The sequence below is a fragment of the Acanthaster planci genome, linkage group LG14 (genome assembly GCF_054643075.1).
Source record: "Acanthaster planci isolate LZ-2023a linkage group LG14, COTS_SCS, whole genome shotgun sequence".
In the NCBI taxonomy this organism is placed as follows: Eukaryota; Metazoa; Echinodermata; class Asteroidea; order Valvatida; family Acanthasteridae; genus Acanthaster; species Acanthaster planci.
The window spans coordinates 4,598,730-4,621,082 of NC_141790.1; the positions used below are offsets into that span (position 1 = coordinate 4,598,730).

General features: G+C 41.1%; 2 protein-coding genes across 5 annotated transcripts in view; both read left to right on the forward strand.

The window, feature by feature from the left end:
* The first annotated feature begins 4,262 nt into the window (after positions 1-4,262).
* On the forward strand, positions 4,263-7,821 carry LOC110983241 (uncharacterized). 2 transcript variants are annotated; one of them, XM_087146047.1, is made up of 3 exons: positions 4,263-4,399; positions 4,875-5,230; positions 6,425-7,821. In XM_087146047.1, the coding sequence occupies exons 2-3, from the start codon at positions 4,879-4,881 to the stop codon at positions 6,775-6,777; spliced, it is 705 nt and encodes a 234-aa protein (XP_087002173.1). In that variant the 5' UTR covers positions 4,263-4,399; positions 4,875-4,878; the 3' UTR covers positions 6,778-7,821. The 2 variants fall into 2 exon arrangements, with proteins under 2 accessions (XP_087002173.1, XP_087002174.1); XM_087146048.1 differs by having other exon boundaries at positions 4,271-4,399; positions 4,923-5,230.
* Positions 7,822-14,753: 6,932 nt separating this feature from the next.
* Positions 14,754-22,353, forward strand: part of cep63 (centrosomal protein 63) — a 36,345-nt gene continuing 28,745 nt past the window's right edge. For 2 of the 3 annotated variants that reach the window (XM_022242329.2, XM_087146096.1), the window contains exons 1-5: positions 14,754-14,975; positions 16,836-17,022; positions 18,339-18,434; positions 21,159-21,302; positions 22,092-22,205. In XM_022242329.2, coding sequence (XP_022098021.2) covers positions 14,938-14,975; positions 16,836-17,022; positions 18,339-18,434; positions 21,159-21,302; positions 22,092-22,205 — 579 coding nt within the window. In that variant the 5' untranslated portion in view covers positions 14,754-14,937. Of the gene's footprint in view, positions 14,976-16,497; positions 16,599-16,835; positions 17,023-18,338; positions 18,435-21,158; positions 21,303-22,091; positions 22,206-22,353 lie in introns of those variants that run through there. The other variant, XM_087146095.1, reaches the window with a different exon arrangement.

Genomic DNA, 22,353 nt, shown 5'->3' on the forward strand with positions numbered 1-22,353 from the left:
AAAACGCGGATACAACCAATAAGATTTAGCCCTCCTTCCTTAAGAAGGCGAGACGCATGCCTGTGACCCCTAGCAAGCATACTAAAACTAAGAAAGGGATCCCGCTTGTATTTGTCCTGCTATACTACATGCAAGTAAGGCATTTATCGTGGAAACAGACCCTGAGGGAAATCAAAGAAAACAAAGAAATCAGCGGAAATGAATATCTTGGTGCAATTTTCCCAACCAAACCTATCATTTAGTAAAAATGGCACAGGAATGTAAAAGATGGCCTGGTACGGTCGGAGATTTATCGATCTCCACCATCCAACCCAAAAGAACAGATCTGGAAGTAGAGAACATTCAAATCTTGTTAGAATTCCTGGACGAAACAAATTAAGAAGTTTCCGGTAGGTATGGAAATACACACACTCAAAAACAAAACTGAAACCCACACACTCCGATCATAACTAATACAACAATAAACACAATAAAAATTCTTCAGCAGTAAAGAAATAAAGAGGAACTAAAAATGGTAAAAATGGGGACTGATAAGTGCGGAAAAAATAACAGAAAATATGCACTGTTTACCCCGACACAGGGCATTTCCCAAGAATTTTGTGACCTGTCCGTAGTATACCGGTCGGAGTACACCATCCACTACTAAGTAGAATTAGCGTCAAAAAATTGGAACATGTTTTTGTTAAATTGATTGCATTTTAGTTTCAAATTTAATGTGTTTTAAGTGAATGTCATTTTTAAAAAGCTCGTATTTTAGAAGTTTAGTAGAAATTTTTCAAAACCCGAACAAAATATTAAGGATCTAATTTCTTTTTTAGATTCCAAATCAAATGAATTTTCAATGAGGAGTGAATGAATTTTTAAACGTAACGTAATCTCTAGGATTGAATGAATTTTTTAAGTTCGAATTTTTTTAAAAATAGAAGAAAAACTTTACAATTTGAACATTTTTGTCGAAATTTAAACTTTTTTTACAGCGTAATAGCTCATGTATTTACGAAAATCTCACTTTATCCGAATTAAGAAACTATCTGAATTGAGAAATCATCTGATCTGAGAAAGCATCTGAATTGAGAACGCATCCGAATTGAGAACGAATCCAAAGCTGCATGTAAAAAATATTCGATCTTTTAATTCGGTATTCTGCGAAAGCCTCATAGTGCTTCAAATAATTTTTGAAAAGTGAAGCATATTTTTCCAAGATTGTTTTAACAAAGTTTTCACAAGTTGCTTTTTTTATTCGTGGTTGCTAATAAATTTGGATTTATGTCAATTTGGATGCTCTCCCATTTAGGATTGCATGAGATTATTTTGTTGTAAAATACGTACACCGAATAGCTGCCTACGCTGAAAAAGTATTCCCATTTCCAAAATACGTTCAGTCTATTCTGTACAAAATATTTTGTTTTGATCTGAAAAAACTTTGGGTTTTAAAACTTCATTCCAATCCAGAAAAAAAATGTATTAGATCCTTAAAATGTTGTTCTGCTTTTGAAAAATCTACTCTAAATTTCTAAAATACGAAGTTTGAAAATGGCATTTGCTTTAAAACACGTTCAATTTAAAAAATGATTTCTATTTATCAAAAACATGTTCCAGTCTTTTCCATCCTAGTTCTGCTTCGTAAGTGGGGAGTAATCCGACCGATATAACCCGGACAGTTCACAAAATTCTTCGTTCAGACGCGGCTGGAAAATCCCGAACATTACCGATACTCCCTGAATGGTCTTTATCTTCTCCCTTTACTCATTTGGCTAACAATTTTATTCATTTTAATCTTTGCATTAATTTTTACAATTTTGAGGAGTATCAAAGAAAAAGTGTTGACGTTAAACTGAATTTAACATGGACAGGATAAGTTCGGAATAGTTCGACTATTCTCGGAAATCTCGAGGAGTGTTGATCACGTGATACAGGACCCTTGACCACGGACGTGTATAATAAAATCTGGACTCGCAATGCCCTTAATCAGCTTATAGAGTCATTGAATCCAATCGCAGCCATTTTACCGAGCCGAATACAAAGCTTTCCTGGTAATGCCCGCCTTTGTTCTTCCTGACGTCAATAGTAGGGAGCCAACCCACGCCTTTGTATTCGGCTCGGTAAAATGGCCGGTGGTTGGCTTCTTTTTCATACAAATGCGTTGCAAGTCCAGGTTTTTTTTATATACGTCCGTGCCCTTGACTAGAAGAGTAGTCGGAATCATTGGGTCTGGTATCCAGACTGGGTCTTAATATGCAGCGAGTTGAACTAGTTTTAGCTAACTCGCCGCGGCAAAATAGTAAGTCGCCGCGGAGAGATTAATAACTCGCTGCGGCAAGATAGTATCTCGAAAAATGTTTTCTGCAAGTGGTCCTTATACGCTTCCGTTAAATTGCAATGGAAGATTACTATTTAAAATCTGTCTGCAGCCCCCCAAATAATAGATGAATAATGAAACGATTTCCATGGCGCGGCGACATAGGCCTATACAGGACATGCACAGATTTATCAGATACCACAGGCTCCCCAAAAAGCTTCGCATGTACATAAAGTAACTATGTATTAATGTTCAACTTATCAAAGGGCAAAACGTGTACTTACGTTTTCCCTGACATTCTGACAACAGGTGTGCCAACTCCAAATTCTTTAAAATGCGCTCCATCCTCCTAGTATGCTGCATGGCCACATTACGCGGTGCCCTTTCAGATGACACCTAGATTACAAAATTTAGATAAATATGAGACATTTTATGCCCAAATATGCATTCTCTGTGCGAGAACCGGAGACGGTAAACTACTAAGTCAGACTTGCGCAAAAATTGAAGCAATCACGGCCATACCCATTGAGAGCTACCACTGCCCGTGCAGGGATAGCTCCACAAGAGGAGGGGAGGCATAATGCTTTGACGACACACGTCATTCGCTGACAATACCACATAATAGATTCACTACATCACATAATTCGACACTGGCTGTGTAAGGGGATAGCTCACCACGTAATGCATACGCGAAGTAAAGCCCCGACTACACAACGTAACGGATTAAGAACATCGCATGATGGTTTGAAAACGTGACATCACGATTGCGAACTTCATCTATCAGACTGACAACACATCGTGGATTGACAACATGACACAGTGGTTTGATAACATCTTTAATAGATTGATAATACGGTTTGACACATTATAAAATGGATCGAGGACTTCATAAAATTGATCGAGAACGTCACAGAATTGAATGAGAACTTCACACAGTTGATTGACATCACATAACGGGTTGACAGCATCAAATAATGGTTAGACAACATCACATAATTGACAGGCAGAATTTACTTCACAACTCCAAATTATTATCCATATGGCCGCCGTAGCCTTGCTTTCACAAAATTGAATTTGCATTTAAGTACCAGTTCACCAAATAATCCACAAGGGGAACAGGCAGAGGAAAATCCAACATTAAACTGAATTAAATTATATTCAATGAAACAGAAATCGTACTTCAAGATTCAGAGAAAAGTTGTTTTCTTATGGGTCTTAGGATCTTTGAACAGATTTGTAGGGTGGATATCACATATTAGAAAAAATAAAAGACCAACAAAATGAAGTGTTAGGTCCAGACCATAAACAAGGTTGGGGAGGCGATGTTTATTTAATGTGCTACTGACTGGCACTGTGAGAGGAGTTGGTGAAATCATATATTTTTGCAGCATTAGCTGGGAACCGCGTTCGTCAAAACAGCCGACACGCTGTACACATTTTGATGTTCGATGTGGTCTTCTAATAGTAAAAGTAATATGTTTCGTCGTATTCGAAGAAGCCGGAGTTTGTCGGAGTTTTGTTATAGACGGACGCTTTAAAAACAGAATCAGATTTTAAAATCATTATTAATACACCAAAAATGCACGACCAGGAGGGTGAAAATAGTTGATTAAAGCATTGAATAATGTGTTATAAAATATTATTTCAAATACTACAATGTCTGAATAGCGAAAATGGGACAATCCAACTTTAACAATAAATGTTTAACACCGTGCTCTTTAAATCTTCGGCAGCAAAGCAGCCTGGAAGACAAACTGCAACAAACGCAAGAACTACTATACACGATGTTCACCTTTCCGTCCTTGGACTTAAACAACGTGAACATTGATAATAATTATTGAAGTCTTTGGGTAGAATCTGTCAATAGAAAACGGCAAAATGATTTCTTTGCCAATTACCCTATATTTTGTCGATTATGTCATGTCAATCAAACTGATAAAGATAACCAGCCCTTTCAAATGAATATTTACCTCTGAGGCAATGCAAATGGGATTCCTCAAAACACGCCGCATAGGTGATGCTCACTTAAAGACACAGGCTCGTATACGCAGACTTCATTTAACTGTACTGTTCTTTGCGAGCAACAGGGCTTTAAACAAGGTAAGTTCCATATCCCATTATGTACATGAGGATGTCAGTATTTTTAGTGATAGGCAACGCATTACTACATGTAACTGACTCTTGAATAATTGTTTAGTACTTAATACGCACTTAAAGATTCGAAGAAATGAAATTCAGGTACAGTGCCTGTCAACTTATCATTCTGAAATGAATGTCTACATTACCTACAACAGAAGGTTTATTCCTTTTTCCTCATAATTTATCCGAGAGTTATGTAGGCCTACGTCTTAACTTGGGGCTCGGTTACACAGCCCTCTTTTGCAACGTACTTTCAACTGTCTGTAGGTTTTTTTCTGCTCTTTGAGTATCGAGTCCGTCGTAGTCCCTTCAGCAAAGAATTATGTAGTCATGAAATAACGTCTAATAGAAAATGTGTTCGAAAAGGATGCATAGGCCAACGGTGAGACATGTGACAAAAACAGTGCGTTCTGTGTACTGTTTTTTCCCCTCTTAGCACGATGGGCAACATTATGAGACCACTCCTTCTCGTTGCCTTCTTCAGTTCAGCTGTATGGGCCGCCAAGCAACCTAGCGTCTGGCCAAGGGGAACCTACGCCCTGCCCATGCCTATCGGTGGCTGCCCCAATACTTACTACTACTGGAAGACCGGCTGGAGGTACCAAGACACCGCAGACTTCTTCCCCAGCAACAGGTGGTCTAACCCGTTACACTTATATGGCTCGAAGTCTTTGACACATGTGGAGCAGCACTTTTGTGTGAAGACAGACTTCGACATGGGCAATGGGAGCAACCCAGATTGGGAGCCAGGACAGTACTGCATCTTTAAAAAGGGAAAGTTCTGTCCAGACCGTGAGTTTTTAGCATTACTTAGAGACATTTACATGCTTCTGGTGTTTAAGCTATTTCAAGTACCTTTAACGTAAAAAACGCTCCCCAACGTATCTGCAGAAATTCTGTTTTAGCATAGTTCGCGTAGTGTTGTTTTAATTGATTCATCTAAGGCCTAACTTAGAGAAGGTTCAGAAAGGTTTCGTAGAAGCAGTGGAGGGGCACTCGATTTGTTCAGTCGCATAGCATTTTTCCTCCGTTAACTTCCAAGGGGGAGCACACGAAGGGGGTACATAAGCCACGAAGCCCCCCCCCCCCGACGCCACTATGTGGAAATATCGAACACTGACCTTAATCCAACGTTGTGATGGTCCAAGAAAGCAGGAGAAATAACTGTAATAAAAAATTACACTTTACATCATGCGATTGGAGTAATGTAACGAGGCGAATACAAATGTATACTCGAGATGTATGTATACTATATTTTTTTAAATTCCACTACTTTTGCCTTGAAAGACTGAAATTGCCACATTTAGTTTTGGCTGCTTATCAGTCTGCTATTTTTACGTGACAGTGAGTAAGAAACGGTCAAAAGTGGCTGTGGCAATTCTGAGGTGTCTTCTCAAAAACTGGTAACTGTCATCTCCTTTTCCCTTTTCTCTCCCGCTTATTTTTCTTGCTTTTTCTCGGGGTATATGCAAACCCTGCCCCCTAAACTTGTCATGCCCACAATATGCACACTGTGAGCATTAAAATATGTTATTACATTTTTTATCCTAGCATAATTATGGCTGTACTAGATATTCACACTATGCAGACATCACACATTTTATAATAAATGTCTCAGAGAGACATTTTTGAAAGCACGTGTGCACAGTTATGACTACACCTAGACTAGAACTCCCAAATGACATGAACCACATAGTTCAATTTACTACATTTAGACCAAGACTTCATGTACCAAGAGAACGAAAGAACACGTCACCTTCTTGGCGCGGAGGCATTTACCTACGTAACGTCCAGTGCCCTCCCAAAGCTAGCATTCCTAATAATCAATTTATCCCAATACATTTGTTAAAGTTTGTCCAAATATGTTGAAGTATTAATTAACGAGTGAGATCAAGGATTATTGATGCCTCAGTACTACTGGCCAGCGCAGTGTTTTCCTCTGCCCCGATGAAGTTGAAGTCAAGGTCTTGACTGTTCATTTGTCAGGTTTCAGTGAAGGATGGATCAAGTGGGACGACAAGAACCACGTGAACGATAACGATAAGAGCGGTGAGCTGCCGGAAGGTGTCTACGACGACGACACTAAGATTTACTTCTGCTGCAGGGAAGACGGCGATGTTGGCTCTCCATTGACCCTGCCGATAGACAAACCATTCTTCCTGTTTCGGAAGAACGGCGATTGCCAGGCTGTGGACCGCATGACCATGCTGGTAGAGTGGTTCCGCTGGGATGGTGAGAACGATCTGATTGATTTCAACAAATATCGCGATGGTAGTGTGCCAGATCTGGAAAACAAAGGCGGTGACAACCACAAGCTGATGTACTGCTATTACTATTAGACCGAAGAAAAACACTCGATTAGTTTTGAGAAATCTCGGCAATTTAATTCTCGCAAGAGTATTATCGACTCTAATCCTTCTCTCTTTAAATGAACACATAATTGAGACAAATTAACCAACTTCAGTCTTTTAATTTGTGATTGATATGTACCACAATCTCAGGTGATTCACTACTCCTCGGCCCTATCCATTGGACCGGCATCGTGCTCGATGCTGCATTCACTTTTGAATCCCCCCCACACACACATCCCAAAAGTTGGACACGCCGCTGGCGCAAAGCCCTATCAATTTAGTATCCAAATAAGGTATTGCAATTGTCAGAAATGATTAAATAAAATATTTTGATCATTGAAAAGCTAATATATGCACGACGATCTCCATGTTTATTAAATACTAATGTCTTCAGGTTCAAACACCCTGCGGAACTGACACTCAATTTTCTTCAAATATGAACCCCGAGCTGGACCAAGAGTGGGCGCAGTTTTCCTAATAACGCGGGCTCCCGTGGTCGGTTATAATGTTCCGAGTTGGTCTACCAAACTTTACATCGCCAATGAGTCCTCACTGTTTATTTCTCATTTCTAATTGAATATGGTATGTTAATTCGTCAAAGGTCAAACATTACATTTTGAGTCAACTGTCAAGTTTCCACTATATCTACTTTCGATCTATGGTTTTACGGAGGGTTAACAAAGGGGGTTCTACAGTCATTTGCAAGAGTTTAAGACTGCATGCAAAATGCAGTAACTCGAAGGAAAAACAACATTTAGCAAGTGCATCTTGGAAACTTACATTTATTTTCAGTGTGTAATATTATATTATATTTTAAAATTTGTGAATTCAAAGAGACTACGAGGAAAAATTAATGAGATTCGTATTATTTTTCCCCACTCAGAATTCGTAGCATGGCTCCTTGGAAAGTTGCTCATAAAAAGTGATATTTTCTGTAATGTATTAATAATCTGGCAAAGACGTTTTATTCAGACGCAGGAAAGACGCAGGAAATAAAATGAATTGAAAAATCCCAGATACATGTATAAAGCAGCTGCAAGAGTGATAGATTTGTGTTGATTTTTGATGGTATGACGCGTGGTTAAATAATTACGCTCCGGCCTTTTCTGTCTGACACTCTGTCGCGTAAAGGTCAAGGCTTCAAACCAAATCAAACGCCAAAGGTCGACGTGAAATGAAGGGCACTTAATACCTCTAAGGTTAATGTTTAACTGGGAATAGGACCCAGTTGGAATATCTTTGGCGAATAATACAAGGAATTTAAAAGATCGTTTTTTTGTCTCGATGCACTACATCTGGAAAAAAATTTAAACACCGCCGATATGACGGAGAATTGAAAAAAATTCTAGAATTGTTTTCCTTTGTACTTAGAAGTTGCTTGCACGATTACTGGTGGCTCAATTTTCCCGCGGGCATTGCTCATGAGAGCCCTTCCTGCAGCAGAAAACCATCACTGAAACCATATCCAACAACACTCCTTGGTTGCGAATTTTTTAGACAGATATTTGCATCTCACTTTTCCTCGCCAGTACCCATCGAATCCACTTGCTTGGTAAAAGAAATGGAAAGACCACGACATCACGCGGTTGAAGACGGACTCTATTTCTTAGATTTCACTCCAGTTACCTCACTCTCGCAGACGCTTTATTCGGAGCGCCCTCACCGGTGAACCACGCCCAGTCACCTCAAACGCCACAGGTCGTCTTGTGACGGAGGAAACACAAGGGTGTTTGTTTTACCTTAAATGAAACCTAGGCGACAGAAGGGCTACATTTCCTGAATTGGTGCTTAATATTTGTGAGATCAAAAATTGGTTGCTATTTATTGGGGATATTACTTATGACACTCGTCACACGCTGTCAACAGCAATCTGGCCTCAAAACCATATCAAACACCGTATTATAGGTTTCTTCGGGCCATCCAAATAAACAAGATCCCGATGTACTGCCAATGTAAGAATCAAATTTGTACATGTAGATGTTAAAGTTTGCTATGATAATCCAAGAACACCGTAGGCAAACCTGTCCGCTAAAAACACCCCAAATGCCACAGGTTGGTTGGAAACTGCAGTAGTATGACGCCTGCGAAGACGCCACGCAGAAAGGGAAATTTTATGTAGAGTTTCGTCACATTCGACACCTGGAGTGTGAGATACATGTAGATTGTCGGCTATTTGTCTCTACTCAATTGATTAATTAAAAACATGAATCAAAATTAATTTAGAATAATGTCTTGTGACCTGCGGTGGCAGCTAGTTTGAATCAATCACTGACAGTTTTAAAGTAGTTACTTTGTATAATTTTTCCACATTCTTTCTATAGAAAATTCACCCTGTAAACCAGTCGACCTGTGACGTTAGAGATGACTTTCGACGGAACATAGTTCTGTAAACTTGTGCAAAGCTGTTATCCTGACAAAGATCAAAACTAGTTTCCCTCACAGTCCACAGTAAAAAACATGTAATTTACAAATTGTTGGTTTTTTCAAATTTCAAAAACGTCCTTGCTTCTAAAAATATGTAAATGTAAAAGTAAAAAAAAAACTCCTCAGTGTCTCGGGACCGAAATTGACCCGTGGCGTTTGAGATGGTAGCATTAAAGGTGATTTTCAGCAGATCAACAGTTAATTTGCCAAAAAGCAACAAGTTTGTTCGGTAAGTGGTCCTTACCATAAACGTGACGCTTAGAAGATTATTATTGAGCATTGGCATAAACTGAAATTAGTTTTCGTTTATTTTCAACACATCTTATTTTTCCAGCGTCCTCCTACCGTAATCAGCCAGTGCTTTTTGAAATACCATACAACGGAATACCACAAAAAATGACATCGACAGTACATACATTTGAGCAATGCCAAGGTCAAACCACATTTCTGCGCGTGTTCAAGGTCAGGTTTTTTCTTCCCTTTTGGCGTTTTAGCGCCTTTGTGTTGTCCCCTACGAACTTGTGTTCCCCTGGTCTTGGTCAAGACGTTCTTGTGTTGTTGATACGCGAGAGGGCCCCACAAGACGAATAGCTGGAACGCACGAGCCGCAACTAGCCCCGCCAGCAACAACGTCTTGGGAATTAAAGTTGGTCAAATCCGTATCGTGGGCGCACACATAATTAGCATAATACATGATGCGCACTGTCTCACTCATCAGTGAATAGACCTCTTCACTAATAAATTCATTATTATGCACGCATGCGCACAAGAAGTGTGAGCGAGCCATTGAAACTTTTTCAATCTCACTTTTTCTGACTTTGTTCATTTTTTTCTTCAGGAAATCCCATTAAATCGTTTGTGCTATTAGTTTCTAATTTAAGTGGAATTTTTAGCGCTCTATGAAAAGATTTTAAAATCGTAATTTTTCCTATGTGCACGAGATCGTTGTTTCTTAGTGTGGCCCCCTTCCATCATAAGTAGTATAAATTACATAGTTAGTGTTCTTGGAACCAGCATGTGCATTTTGTAAAAAAAAAACCATACCGATGTTCAATGTACATGTATATATGCATATACGTAGCTTACCGCTGAACTTGGTCATAGCTTGGAGTACTACCAAAAGAAATGGTATCCAGTTGTTGTGTTTGGGGTTGTACAAGACAAAAGGCAGATTCCAAAGAGAAAAAGATCAGATTTCCAAAGTGCAGGAAGCAGCGAATCGAATGGGTACAGCACCGGTACATGTACATTGAACCATAGCGGTAGATTGAACATTTTTTTTTACAAATGTACAGGTTTGCTCCAAGAACACCTACTTTGTAGTTTATACTACTTATGGTGGAAGGGGGCCATATACTAAGAAACGACGACCTCGCGCGCACAGGAAAAATTAAGAATTTAAAATCTTTTCACAGAGCACTAAAAATTCCACTTAAATTACAAACTAATAACAAACACGATTTAATGGGATATTCTGAAGAAAAAAATGAACATAGCCAGAAAACCTGAGAGAAAAATGCTCATCAAAGTCGCACCCCGTACCTTTTCAATGGCCCCTTCACACGTCTTGCCGCCAAGGCCATTTGTGCGCATGCGTGCATAAATATGAATTTATTAGTGTGAGAGCTCTATAGGGCCGTTTTCCAATACTCAACTTCGTCCCCATCTCCGATTGTCGGCCTGAAGCGTTTGAATTAAATTGAAGTACTGTAATTATGTAAAACGGGGGGTAGCTGATGGGTTTTAATCTCACAAGTGAAACTGATTTCCTCTGTTACTCTTGGTCGATGAAGCTGTGGTTTATTTCTTCCTTTCCAGTTCTTTCTGTCTATTCTTTCTGCCTTTTCTTTTGTCTTTAGGCTTTTGGCTTTATGCCAGGTTGGGTAACATGCCAGACTAAAAAGGGGCGTATACATCTTGCATCAAAATGGAGACTTCACGTAACATTTGGAATAGGCGTGGTTTTGAAGAGCGCCACCAATTTTAAGGAAAATAGACCTCAGCACCATCAAGCTGTGATAGCGCTCTCTATGAACTACATGTATCTAGATTCTACAGTAATGTTTGGCTCTTTTACATCTTACTTGATGTTCTGTGGCACTATCAGATTTACTATTGCGCTCACAACTTCAAAGTCAGGTCGTAAAAATACAGTTGAAGCCTGAGAGGGAGCCTAAGTATCACACTTGAAAAAGGCATCATTTGTGATTTGTCTATTCCCCTGACTCCTGTCTGTACGTTCAACTTTCTATTGGATGGTTTAACGGAGAAGTATTTCTTACAGGTAATTAGGCCTAACCCATTATTACAAATCACCGTGGTCCATGCTGTCGGGAAGACTCTGGGTACGGAAACTTAGCCGCCGTGAAAATGTGACTGTCCGTTCGCGTCAGACCGTCGACCGGCCGGCCAGCAGTGGCAAGTACATGTATATGTACGTGCACCATACACTCGCGATCGGACACAACTTTCGACCAGTGCCATGCAAGATTGTACCAGCTCTCTATTGTGCAACTTCATCGTAGCTGTTCAACGTATATGTGCGTGTATGAACAGAAAATGGGAAGCGCCTGCATTCGTAAGTACGCATGCGCACTGAGTTTCCCCCATTTTGGGAGGACATTTGACCAACGAAAGAATAACAAATTTTACTTTTTTCGGTGAGAAACGACAGAGAAGAATCATTAACAATGAAGGAGCTGGAATTTGGCGTTTGAAATCTGTACGCGGGCCTATAGAGGTCTTAAAATCGCTACGCGCAATTTTTTAAAGCGTATAATTAAAAAGAAACCCAACTATGAGTTTCAACCACCCTGAAAAACTTTACCCCGATGTACAGGAACCTCTAGGGAAAACAAGAGAAGAGAATAAACATCGCAAAGCGCCCTACCGGGTTTGCAATAAGCTAAGATAAAAAATAATAAAACAAGACAAGTCAAACAAACCACACTAGCAAGTTTTTCAGGAGCACTGTGAGCCATTGGGCTGTTTACCCTAGCGCTTCTCCTTATCCTGTGTCAGAGAACTAATTACACGAGAACAAGCAGCCCAGAGGGACACAAGGTTAAGCACCGCAAGGTTAAGGGTGTAAGCTAAAGGGGTAGTTTTTATAGCGATCCACCAACGAGAAGCCTCTAATTTCTCACCTGAGAAATTAGAGGGTCATTTTATTTTATTATTTTTTTTTACCAACTGCGGTTATTCTAGACCCAGTCTCGATACCAGCCTGAACCCAGTCTCGAGACTGACAAACTTGACTGTGTCCGAGGGCGCGGGGTCTTTAAGTTAGCAAAGAAATGCGGTTGCGCGAGTTTTGGGGTAGGTACCCGAGGTTTTTTATGGCACATTATCCCCAGGTCTCTACAACTACGGAATCACCAACACTTCCTTTCTTTAAGGTTGGTTCCATTGGCGACAGATGCTCATAACCATGTCAGGTTTTTGACCTCCTAACTATTCGCTAAGCTTTTACCGTTTGGAACATTTTTTTGTCCCCTAACACTGGCTTCATAACAGTGAGTGTCAGTAATAGAAATGTTGCGTTTCCTTATATCAAGTCGGTGGTAGCATGGTCTTTATTAGTGTCTGCGGGATGTGATATTTGGGATCAACAATTTATTAAAAGTTGGACGTGAAACAAGGCGTTTGGGTGACAGTCAAACTGTATGGTTGGTTTATTGCTCTCACTTCTCTTCATCAAAGTTCAATGAGGGTTTGAAGAAGGTGTAGCTTGACATAATACAACACACAAAAGGCAAAGTTATAGAGAGGCGAAGTTGTATACGAGTGTAACTAAACTATGGTTTGGCAGGACCATTGGAAATGCAAGTCAGGCGGAGTGGGTACGGTACGGGTGCGTAGCACCGCACAACTAGGCTACACTAATCGGGCCGGGTCGTGATGGGAGCTGTCCCGGACCACCATGGTGACTAGCAATAGCTGGACGGGGCCAGCGCCGGTATGTACCGACCGCACTAGCTGCCACTCAGACCGCAATGTGATGAGCGCAATGATAGAATCGCCGCACTATGTACCATTGGCTCAGCGAAGAGACGGGGAGGACTGGGCTAGTTAGCAGGACAAGGGTGACGAAGGACACGGGGGTGTCTCGCCCGGCAATCGGTTCGGACGTAGCGGTGACGGGCCGCTACGAGTACAACTCTCACTAGCACCCTGGCCTTTTCGTACCGCTCTCGCATCGGTCCAAGCTAAGCTAGCTGGGCATCCATATGGTTACATTTCTTCGCCATAAGAATGGTTACTATCGCACTTCTCTCAGAAAGGGTCCAACCGCCGCACTGCGTTAGGTTTGGTCCACCCCACCTGATGACCTACGAACTAGGGGGAATCTGCTTTATTTATAGGATTCTAGAGGCTTAGGAATTAATAAAATATGAGCGTCGCTGAACAGCTCAACCAATGAAAATCTGCCATCTCAAAGGGCTCACATGACTTCCTGCTAGAATCGTGTGCAAGAATCTAAGGCCGTTTTCCAATACCTAACTTCGTCTCCGTCTCAGGTTTGTGTAGGAAATCAATCCCCGATTGTTGGCCTGAAGCGTTTAAATTAAATTGAAATACTGCAATGTTTGGCTCTTTTGCATCTTACTTGATGTTTTGTGGCACTACCAGACTTACTTTTGCGCTTACAACCTCAAAGTCAGGAATTAAAAATAGTTGAAGCCTGAGACTGAGCCCAAGTCGAGTATTGGAAAACGGCGTTACTGAGGAAGAGTTCCCAAATCAGAGTTGGTAAGTTTAGAATGGCTATTGCATGGCGCCCTCTGCCGATCGAATAGAGTGACTTCTGATCAATCGAAAAGCGTTGTGTTTTGTTTTATTTTGCTTGGTTTGCGTTCGGTCGTGCCCTTGCTTTATTTAGTACTAGTGGGGGCCTACATGAGCATTCTACGTTTCCGTCACATCGTTGAATTTGTGTGCGCGAGCTCATTAAACGAGGGTTTTACCATAAGACATGCCATAATCAGGAGGGATCATAGAAACGTTTCTATAAATCCTGAATTTGTGATTGGTAGTTTCCAGTTTGGGGTATTTCTTTCACTAACGGCCCCAAGTTCTGAACTTATTTTGGCGGGCGGCTGCATTCAGAGCTGAGCGCATAGTTTTACTACTATTTGGGGGTATTAACGGGGAAAGGCGAACCAAAAAAAAATCACATGGCTTACCCCCATAAAATTGAAACGAAAAGAGATCTTCTCAGGGCCATAATCTTGAATTCTATATAGTGAAGGTAGCCATGTCAGTCAGGTAAAATACAAATATAAAGAATCAGTAGCACTTCCATGACTAACTATTAAAGTAAAACTCTGCATAAGCTTTCTTAGCTCCAGCTACTGCATCTGATGAAGTAGCTGGAGCTAAGAAAGCTTATGCAGAGTTTCACTTTAATAGTTAGTCATTAAAGTGCTACTGATTCTTTATATTTAAATAGTGAAAAAAACAGAGGCCAACCTCTTCCTGCGAGAGTCAACAGGCGGCGCTATTTCGGTCTGATTTTACACTGTTTTCTATGGGCGCGTATTTGGAGTAATGCAACCAGTACATGGTTAACTCAGAAGTGTTCGCAGGGCCTAGTAATAGTATTAGTAAGTAGTAGTACTATAGTTACTAATCATCGTGGGTTTTCGTCTTAAATTGAAAACAAATGTGATAATAAATAGCACATCAAATAAATAACAGTACAATTACAAAGTGACAACAAATATGGACGATGAATTTCAGAGAGAAGCAAAGAAAGCCGGGTGAGTAACGTTTTATTAGTAAATACATGTAGACCTAGCCTACTGTCATGACTCTGTGTAATGCATGGAGGTAGGAAAAGTCTACCTCCATGAATGTACTACTTGTACTAGTAGCAATATAATGACCTTGGGCATGTTGGGCCCACAGTAGGCTACAGGGTAGGACTACATGATATACATGTACTTCCATTCCCAGAAATGTGAGGCGCCACTTCACATGAATTAGTGGATCAAGTTCTGGGACAACTTGAGGTAGGCCTATGATGTAGGCCTAGGGCCTATGAAAAAAACTCTTGAAAAGGGTGTAGGCCTAACAAGTGTTTCAGCTTATTGGACCAAGTCCTAGGCCTATTTTTTTGAAAAACTGAAATTAATTTTACTCACCAGTCAATCCCTAGCTTCCACCTGACAACGGTTGTAATGTTCATGCTGTTTACATGGTTTATGTTTATCACTTTGCTCATCTGCATGTAAGGCCAGCTAATGGCCAAGAATGCTCCGCTCCAAGCTCCACCATTTTTGGAGTGGGAGGGAGGGACTCTAAGATCTTGCAATCTGTCACATCTCAGTGTCAACTCCATGGGCTGCTTGCACATTCCCTCACTAGCCCCTGGTCCTGTAGACAGTCGTACTAATTAACGTCAACACAACGTTAACATGCGTCAACACATGATAGTAATGTCAACACATCCAAATCACGTTCAAAGTTAACAGAAACGCAATTCAATAGCAATGTAATGCCTAAAATACAATTTGGCTAACAACAGTAGGCGACAATTGAGGGGAAAAGCCGTTTTATTTCACGAAAATAACACCCACCGCACAATCACGAAAGACGGTAGCCATGTTGCCTCGATCAGATGGACCATACCATTATGCTACAGGGGGTCATCTTTTACAGAAAACCATGGTACAGTCCAAACGCCGTGAGAAGGCAAGATGGCGGCGAACAGCTACGCTGCTCAGAGACAATTTTGCGCGTGAAAAATCTCCCTTGAAATGTAGTAAAATGTAATCTTGATTAAATAGAAATTATTCCTAAGCGTATACATTACAGTTCGATACGTCTGTTTTCTTTTTTCAATGCATTTTGTAAGTGTCGGCGGTGTGTTGACGTTACTATCAATGTGTTGACGCCGTGTTGACGGTGCGTTGACACTGATTAGTACGACCCCCTGTAGACTATGAAAATGATGCTGACTGGCTATTAAGGATGACTATGCACTGTACTGTACATAAAGTGAATTGCACATGTCCACGTACATGTATGTGTATTCCAGAAGCTTACACGCTTGTGCCCAGGTATTCTCCTGCACATAAACACATCTACTAGTCCTCATTTAAGTCTCCTGAATAGTGGGATATTTCAATTATATAATTGGGGTTCAGATCACGCAAGGCATGTTGAGAACCAATTTTGTGTAGCAACCTGTACACAGCACAGTGCATGTCGATGGGCTCCCATGGTGTCAGCTTACAGGTCACGACAGTCGTGCATTAAAAACAAGTAAAGATGGCATCCCCGTCACCAAAAATGGCCGAACCAAGATGCGGAGCAAGCATGGCCCTTGGTGGGCCTGACGCATAAGCAGTGTGATGGATGAATGGTATGATCATCAGCAGGTATGCTCGAAACGAGAGATTGGCTTGTAAAAACTCAGTTCTCAAAAAATACTCTGTCTCATGCTCTGAAACCCCTGTTACACCGTTTTTAAGAGCTATGCCGGTAGGTATCTCTTGAAAGTTTACTCTCATGTTCAGGAAAATTTGATTGAAAGTATCATATCATACACCAGTGTGGCTTCACTCAACTTGGTATACGTGTACATGTAACTCATCTTAAATCGTGACTGTTTGTAGGTTGTTTGATGGACCAATGTCATCTTGTGAAGCAGAATTGCAAGAACTCATGCGACAAATTGACATTATGGTCCACAATAGAAAGACAGAGTGGGAAGCTGACATGGAACGGGTCAAGGGTCAACTGAGGTTACGTGAACAGGAAGTAGCATCTCAGCGTGCTCTGTTAGAGTCCAAGCACCAAGAGGTAGGCCCACATGTACCTGTTACGAGACATTAACAACACATTTATTCCCATGAATGGCATAAATACATGTATGACAGCATGAAAAAAATCCTATTGACAACGGAGGACACACTGTCACGTCTCGGTTAGAAAGCAAATCATCAATCCCAAAGGAAGTGTGCATGTCTCTGTGGGGAAACATTTGGTGAGCAGGGACAATACCAAATCTTTGACAACACAAACAATTTTATTGACCAAGTTACATGGAAAAGCATTGATTACAACCCCATTTTATATTTAGAACGAACTTTTGATGATGCAAAGACAAGGCATGCTGGTGTGGCAGAAGGTTTCATTTGTGGGCTTGAATATCTACTGTCCATGCAAGACATTGATGCTGTAGCACAGTGACAACATGTGAATTGGGATGAAACAGCATGTGCACTGCAACCCAGTTACATCATGGCCAATGTTACAGTCCATAGCGCAGCACGCTGTGTTGAGTCTAAAGTGTGTTTCATCGAGAGTCATCGAAAGTCATTGAACATGTTGAAAGTCATTAGTGTAGAAAATCCAAACTCAAGACAAATGTTATTTTAATTGCCCCATGTTGACCTATATTGTTGACCATGTTGACCTAATATTGGACTGATAAAAATGAGTTGTGAAATACATAAGCCCTCTGCCATCTTTCATTGAGATTGTCTCTACAAAACTTAATTTCTGAGTGCTGATTCCATGTGGTTTCCGTGCCTACTGTAGTTCTTTTTAACGGTAGTCATGTTTTCAATTGTTATTTCAAATGGTTTAACCTCCTTTACTGTTGCAAGTTCTCCAATGTTATTCCATATTTTTCTTGTCCATGTTTATACCAGCAGTTACATGTACACGTAGTGCAGTGCTCAAATTTCGGAGGAACGTACTCTACATACAATCATATCTACGCAATACATGTACAGTGAATGAAAAGGCTGGTACTCTGTCGTACAGTGAATTGACTGCAGCATATCAGGCTGCTACGTGCATAGCATGTAGGAGTTTATGGTATGGACCCCACACAGCGCAGGGAGTGGTACATACATTTATGTATGTAGGAATGTTTGCTGTTACACATAGGTGTCTTTGGAGCACCAGTGCATGTAGGTGTTTATTAGCAAAAATAGCAAACACTGCATTAGATGCTGTCCGTCAACAAAGACATAGGATCAGGTATAATAAGGCACTTTTATTTACCCAGCACAAAAACTAATCTTAAAGACATTTTTCTGAGTATTTGAGTAATCATTCCCTATGATATCTAAATACTGATTTGATAGCTATTGATGTTATACTGTTAGGTTGGTCGTTTGCGGCACCAACTTGACAGCAGTGAAGGAGAGAAGTGTTTTCTTGCATCCCAATATGAAGAGAAACTCCAACAGCTTAGATCACAGGTACACTGTCATAGCATGATTGATAAGGGAAGTTTCTGTTGATTTGCATGTATATTGAAATGTAATTGCCCTGAATAATACTAATGATCTTCATCATGGAAAGCTATTAGTGAAGCTGTGTATGGCTGTTCACATACATGCACATGTAATACATACAGAAACATATCAAGACTTTAGTCTTCGTCCTCTGCACATGTACACATGATATACACAGCCACTACACCCCCCCTTCTCCCTGTATGCAACATGTAAATTTACTGAGGCAGTTGTTAGCCCATCCATTCAGAACTTTCCTGTGAAGTAGCAGTTCTAATCATATGAAGTAGCCTTTCATCAGAAAATGCTATCAAAGACAAAGTGGATAAAACTTACTTTTGTTTGGGCATATATGCAAAGACAGTACACATGCATCTCCCTTTCCCCTGATGGAAGGTGTATGTCCCTTTCCCCTGATGGAAGGTGTATGTCCCTTTCCCCTGATGGAAGGTGTATGTCCCTTTCCCCTGATGGAAGGTGTATGTCCCTTTCCCCTGATGGAAGGTGTATGTCCCTTTCCCCTGATGGAAGGTGTATGACCCTCTCCCCTGATGGAAGGTGTATGTCCCTCTCCCCTGATGGAAGGTGTATGTCCCTCTCCCCTGATGGAAGGTGTATGTCCCTTTCCCCTGATGGAAGGTGTATGACCCTCTCCCCTGATGGAAGGTGTATGTCCCTTTCCCCTGATGGAAGGTGTATGACCCTCTCCCCTGATGGAAGGTGTATGTCCCTTTCCCCTGATGGAAGGTGTATGTCCCTCTCCCCTGATGGAAGGTGTATGTCCCTCTCCCCTGATGGAAGGTGTATGTCCCTTTCCCTGATGGAAGGTGTATGTCCCTTTCCCTGATGGAAGGTGTATGTCCCTTTCCCTGATGGAAGGTGTATGTCCCTCTCCCCTGATGGAAGGTGTATGTCCCTCTCCCCTGATGGAAGGTGTATGTCCCTTTCCCTGATGGAAGGTGTATGTCCCTTTCCCTGATGGAAGGTGTATGTCCCTTTCCCTGATGGAAGGTGTATGTCCCTCTCCCCTGATGGAAGGTGTATGTCCCTTTCCCCTGATGGAAGGTGTATGTCCCTTTCCCCTGATGGAAGGTGTATGTCCCTTTCCCCTGATGGAAGGTGTATGTCCCTTTCCCCTGATGGAAGGTGTATGTCCCTCTCCCCTGATGGAAGGTGTATGTCCCTTTCCCCTGATGGAAGGTGTATGTCCCTCTCCCCTGATGGAAGGTGTATGTCCCTTTCCCCTGATGGAAGGTGTATGTCCCTCTCCCCTGATGGAAGGTGTATGTCCCTCTCCCCTGATGGAAGGTGTATGTCCCTCTCCCCTGATGGAAGGTGTATGTCCCTCTCCCCTGATGGAAGGTGTATGTCCCTCTCCCCTTTCTGCATACTTATTACAAAGTGTGTGAACAGTCTTTGTCCTCTTTGTCAATGGATTATTGTGCGCCCATCGGCAAACTAAATGTGCATGAATGCCCCTTTTTGCTGCTGTGTACATGTACAGTATGTGACCCTGTCTCTCTCAGATGTTGCGTAAGTGCATACAGTGGAACATTACTATCCCAAACACCGCTATACCGAACATTAAGCTGTACCGAAAATCGTCCTTGGCTCCTAATATTTTGTGCACAAAACCTACCGAACATTATGCAGTTGCAAATCAACCGAGATTCGCCACAGCATGCATCAGGGATCCATCCTGAGCGGTAGCTTCACGACTTTTAGGATAAATTAAATATCAATTTTGTAACTCAAGATTTCATGAAAAAACAAAAATAATTAACAGATACATTTCTAGAAACCTCAAACATAAATGCAACGGCAGAACATCACAGAAACAGCGAATCATAGTATCACAAGAGGGTGCACTTTAGTTAGACAAGAGAGGGCGCTATTCAACATGGCAACGAAACGTTCGGCAGTTAATTTCGCTATACCGAACGACCGCTGTACCGAACATTTAGCATGGACCCCGTCGTGTTCGTTATAGCAGCGTTCCACTGTAATAGTTTCTTTTTTTTGCCATCACTGACACAAACAGCGTGTTCTGATCCATCACTGTCTCAATTAATAGTAGTGCTGTTGCTTACTGTTAGCTTTGTGATGTGGGTACAGGTTTATGGCTCCTGACTAGCGCACTTGGAGAAACCACCACCATAGGGCTATAGCACGACACTGACACGGTATCCCTAACGTTGGAGGTTCTCATCTCCAGCCAATGTCTTTATAATACCACAAGTACACATGGAATACTCCATTAATTTAACCCTAACCCACCTCAATCCTGCAAAATCCTCCGGGTGGTTTTGGAGGATTTCGGAGGATCCAGGATGGACAGATGAATGATGATTTGAACATTGGAGGATTTTGGAGGATTGAGGATGAATGCAGTTTTTGAAGTTGGGAAATTGGAGGATTTCGGAAGATTGAGGATGTACATGTATCTTAGTAAAAAGGCCCTATTGGGTTAGGGTTAACATTGCAAAAGTTAACTCATGTTGGCCCATTTTGGTTCACTGTAGTATGCAGGCTGCAGGAAAGTGCATGTATCTTAAAATCTTACTCGGTAATGCATACAATGTTTGTTTTCTTCAAAGAGCTACATGTAGACCACTTGTGTGAGTCCCTGTGCTCAGGGCAGTACATGTACATGAACATGTGTAAACTTGGTCTATATTGTATTCTCAGTTATCCAGCTTACAGAGAGACTATGAAAAAGTTGAGAGGCATCACAATAAACATACTGCAAGTGCAGAGAGAGACAGAAACCAGGCTAGTATCCAACTACAGGATACTCAGAACCAACTCAAGACAGTCCAAACAACAATCCAAGTGAGTAATGATTTCGTCACTGTCATTACAAAGATTGATTTTGAGATAGATCTCCAACGAATTGAACTTTTTTTGTGCAATTATACCAAACATCGGGGGTAAAATAAATAAAGAATCTTTGATGACTGCAAGTGCTCTGTCGTCTTACAGCTAAGAAATATGAACCTTCAGTGAAATGATCCTTGCTAGCATTGCATTCTCTAATTTAATTTGTTTTGCTGAGGATACCTTTTAGGTTTTCTTGTCAGCATGTAGGATTTCAAAGGGATGGTATTTGACCATTTGGCAAACCTCAGAGTTGGAGACCTTTATAGTGATGTGCCATTGGGCAGTAAATGATCAGCTCAAAGGTCCCCAGAAATTCTTGAGTGTGCAGTTAGAGTTTTGTTAAAGAACTCTTGGAGTCTGATGACTGGAGAGAGTAATGCTAAAGCACTTATCACCAGAATGAGTAAGAAATGTGTTGAACTCTGATACCCTCAATACTTGCCTTGCTTGGAGGCTTCAGTTAAGACTCAAATCCTCAATAATTCAACAGTGCTGCAAGTCAGTGGCACAGGTTATGTACTCCAACTTTCCATGGTCAGGCCTTATGTGAAATCAAAGTGCCGGTCCATACTTTTCTACAAATTCCTTATCTGGGATGTTTGGGTTGATGTCTGTACCAGACACATCCATCGTTTGATGCAGACTACAGAGAGTTTTAAATGTACATGTAGGCATTGCTTTATAATTTCTTCAAATTGGATGTACACTATGTGGTTTATTCTGTGATTTGTCGCATTGTAGAATTACCAGAAAAAAGCCAACGAGTGGGAGATACAGAAGAGAGCCTACAGACAACAGATAGAAAGCTTAGAAACACAGAGGAAGACGTTAGCAGACAAATGTCAGTTAATTCAGGTAGACAAGATAGATTTAATTGATTGGCATTGTACCCATGATGAAGGCAGGTTAGGTAAGATAGGAAGTGGTAACAGATTAAAATGAATTGCTTTCCTTGGGTTGGCAGACAGTTAATCCTCATGAAGAGTTGATGTTGGGTAGTTAG